At 41.0% G+C, this 3581-nt stretch overlaps 1 protein-coding gene across 1 annotated transcript; it reads left to right on the top strand.

Moving 5' to 3' along the window:
* Positions 1 to 458: 458 nt before the first annotated feature.
* On the top strand, positions 459 to 1238 carry hspb3 (heat shock protein, alpha-crystallin-related, b3). The gene has a single exon (XM_078219369.1). It carries the CDS (start codon positions 543 to 545, stop codon positions 966 to 968), a length of 426 nt encoding a protein of 141 aa, XP_078075495.1. The 5' UTR covers positions 459 to 542; the 3' UTR covers positions 969 to 1238.
* The last annotated feature ends 2343 nt before the right edge of the window (positions 1239 to 3581 follow it).

Here is a 3581-nt window from a genome sequence, read left to right as displayed (position 1 = left end):
GCTGTTTTTTGTAAATGCTCTCGAGGAGAGGCCAAGTTGTCACGATCAGAAAAACTAACAGGAAATGGCTCACTTTATTTCTTTAAAAAAATGCTTTTGACACTTGGAAGTGTGACAGAGGCAAAAAATGCAAGACTTTGACATATACCGATGGATAAATACTGTAGGAGTGATTAGTTGAGCGGTTTCTTCTGTAAGCAGTTCTCAGGGCATCTTTTGTTGGTAAGCAGTTCTCAGGAGGAGCCATTCATTTACTAATGAAAGATAATTCCTATTTATAGACCAATTACTTAGCCAATGAATATCAGAGCCAAGTGTTTGGAATTGCCTACATTCTTTCCAAAGTATCTAAAGGAAACTGAGTCGCTAGCACAGAAATATTTTGTCTCTATATAGTGCCCAAAATAGACTTTCTATAAAAAGCAGATTGACCAATGCAAATGAGAAGCTGGAGCACATCATAAGCAGCAACATCCTTGATTGAAGCTAACCCAGAACACTTCGTTTTTTTAAAAAAAGAGCTGTTTCACATTAAAGGGCTAATGGAGGAAGGAATTATCAGACACTGGATTGACACTCCTGTTCGGTACCAGCACAAGATAGCAGGGCAAAATCTCACAGAATGCAAGCTGGATCATTTGATGTTTGCCCTGCCGGGTCCGACAGAAAGAATCGGAACAGGTGACAAACTTTCAGTCAAAGAGTCGACAAAATCAGTGGAAGCCACTGAGGCCGAAATGTTTCAGGTCATGTTGGATGCAGTGCAGTTCCGCCCTGAAGATATCATTATTCAAGTATTTGAAGGATGGCTTCTCATCAGGGCCCAGCACGGCCGAAGAATGGATGAACATGGTTTTATCTCCAGGAGTTTTACAAGACAGTACCCACTTCCAGATGGCGTGCAGTCGAAAGATCTTTCTGCTATGTTGTGTCATGACGGCATTTTGGTGGTGAAGGCAAAGACATAGATGCAGCACTTACTGAAGATTTGATATTATATGATGTAGCTTATGCTGAATAATTGCATATTTAATGTAAAATATCAAATTTAGTAAGTATAATAGCACATCAAATAGATATTGATAAATTGTCTACTGTAATTCACAGTGTTGAAGACTTTGAAAAATGGTAGACTTAATTTACAGGACAGCTTGTGGTGTTAAAGCTGTGTGTTTTTTGTGGGCAGTATTCCAGGGAAGGATATACGAACAAATCTCCTTAAATTTATCTTGTTGTTACGTGGTAGAAAGTTTATTTTTTATACCAACTTATGCAATCGGTTGAACAAAATATTTGCTCTGTACTTTAAGAATATGATTCAACTTAATTTCTCACTGATAATGTTACCACTGATAATGGTGAAACATGCACAGTAGCTTTTTATTGCTGGAGTAGTGCACTGTAATGTTACAGCTGTGCTATAATTAGCACAAAAATGTGGTGAGCTATTGAGTGCTCAGTTAAATACAGAATCTATGGGCAGAGATGAAATATGAACTTTTTGGGGCCCAATTTTAACTCAATGTAAATGGTTGGGTTTTGAATGAGTTACAATCAGGTCCTTTCTTGGTCTTTCTAATACACAAGTGTACAGGTGTATTTGAAATAATGATTAACAGATTCAACTCCAAAAGCAATAACTACCAAGTCAAACCATGTTCTAGTTGTTGGCTCTCCAATTTTGCCCTTGAATAATTCCAGTGACTGTCGTTTTCAAGGAATCTGAGCACTTTTGGAAAATAGTGCATTTATTGCCCATCCCTAATTGCCCTTGAGAAGGTAGTGATAAGCTGCCTTCTCGAACCGCCGCAGTCCTTGAGGTGTAGGTAGATCCACCATGCTGTTAGGGAGGGAGTTTCAGGAAGTGAATGAATGATGATTTGGTTCCAAGTCAGGATGGTGTATGGTTTTGAGTGGAAGTTGCTGCTGGTGTTGTTCCCATGCATCTGCTGCCCTTGATCTTCTAGGTGGTAGAAGCCACAGGTTTGGATGGTGCTGCTGAAGGAGCCTTGGTGAGTTGCTGCAGTAGATGGTATTCACTGCTGCCACTGTGCATTGGTGATGGTGGGAGTGAATGTAGATATTTAATGGCTCCTCTAAGGTTGGGGAACTCCATATATCAGGGCAACTAATTGTAATTCGTTTTCATACAGTTTGAATATTGCAATTACCAACAGGAGAGATCCTTTACTTCTAATGTAATCTGATAAATAGCAATCAGTAATTGAGACTAGGGAAAAAAGGGAGGTCTGGCCGATCTAACACACCCTCCAGCTGCCTTCCTGGAGTCTTTCAGTCATGCATGTCCAAACACTGCAAACTAATTCTGGTCTCCACTTAGATGAAGGCAAATTATTGCAGATGCTGGAATCTGAAACAAAAACAGAAAAGGCTGGAAAATATCAGCAGGTCTGACAGCATCTGTGGAGCGAGGATAGAGCCAACGTCAGCTGCTGTCAGACCTGCTGAGATTTTCCAGCATTTTCTGCTTTTGTTCCTGTATCCACTTCTTCTTTGGGATTGGTTGTAGTCATGATGTGGAAAAGCTAGTGGCTTTTGCTACCAAATAAACCTGTTGGACTTTAACCTGGTGTTGTGAGACTTCTTATTGGTTGTAGTCCCAGCATCGGCCACTACTCTCTTCTGGCACTGTTGGGACTACAGAGCTGCTGGCCAATCACAGTGGATGCCAGTCTCCTAGGGCAGGACCTACTGTCCCTGAGGGATGGAAGTCCCACTCCTAACTAATGTAATATCACTGCAGGGCAGCCAGATTTCACGTTGATGAGGTGCCGACCGACTTTTAGGTCAAGGGGGCTGCTAATCTGTTCCCCTGTAAAATTCACCCGTCACTGAATAATTGGATCCAGATTCACACCATGCTGTAAATTCCTGATCTCCATGCTGCTGTGAACACTGACAGTTCTCCACTGAGAAGAGAAGATTAATGTTCAAGTCACCTCAATTTGCTCTGTACACTTTCTTGTAATATGAGAATTAGAGATTGCACCAGATCAGCTCCAGCCCTCTCGTTGCCTGCGGAATAGTAATGTGGAGAGAGAAGATAGACCAGGACAGCAATTTGAAACGGACAAAGATAAACAGTACTTTAATTAGTTTATAATTGTAACTATCCAAGTTATAACAATTTTGATACTTTTCACTGCACTGTTTGGCCACACGAATAAAAGTTGCTTCTATGTAGTTCTGCTCAGCAATCTCTAGAGAAACGCTTCAGACACAGTAATGTTTAAAGATAGGAACTATTTCTGAAAAGTGATGTTTAAAAATAATGACTTTACCTCATGGGTAAATGCCATTTTAGTTAAGTTTATTTATTAGTGTCACAAGTAGGCTTACATTAACACTGCAATGAAGTTACTGTGAAAACCCCCTAATCGCCACACTCCAGTGCCTGTTCAGATACACTGAGGGAGAATTTAGCACGGCCAATGCACCTAATCAGCACGTCTTTTGGACTGCAGGAGGAAATCCAGAGCAAATCCACGCAGACACAGGGAGAATGTGCAGACTCTGCACAGACAGTCACCCAAGCTGGGAATCGAACCCAGGTCCCTGGT

The sequence above is a fragment of the Mustelus asterias genome, chromosome 1 (genome assembly GCF_964213995.1).
Source record: "Mustelus asterias chromosome 1, sMusAst1.hap1.1, whole genome shotgun sequence".
Classification (NCBI taxonomy): domain Eukaryota; kingdom Metazoa; phylum Chordata; class Chondrichthyes; order Carcharhiniformes; family Triakidae; genus Mustelus; species Mustelus asterias.
Note: the sequence above shows the minus strand (reverse complement) of the source record. Positions and strands in the feature narration are given on the sequence as shown.

Excerpts from the sequence above, each read along its gene's own strand:
- hspb3 (XM_078219369.1), top strand. The coding sequence starts at position 543 with ATGGAGGAAGGAATTATCAGACACTGGATTGACACTCCTGTTCGGTAC.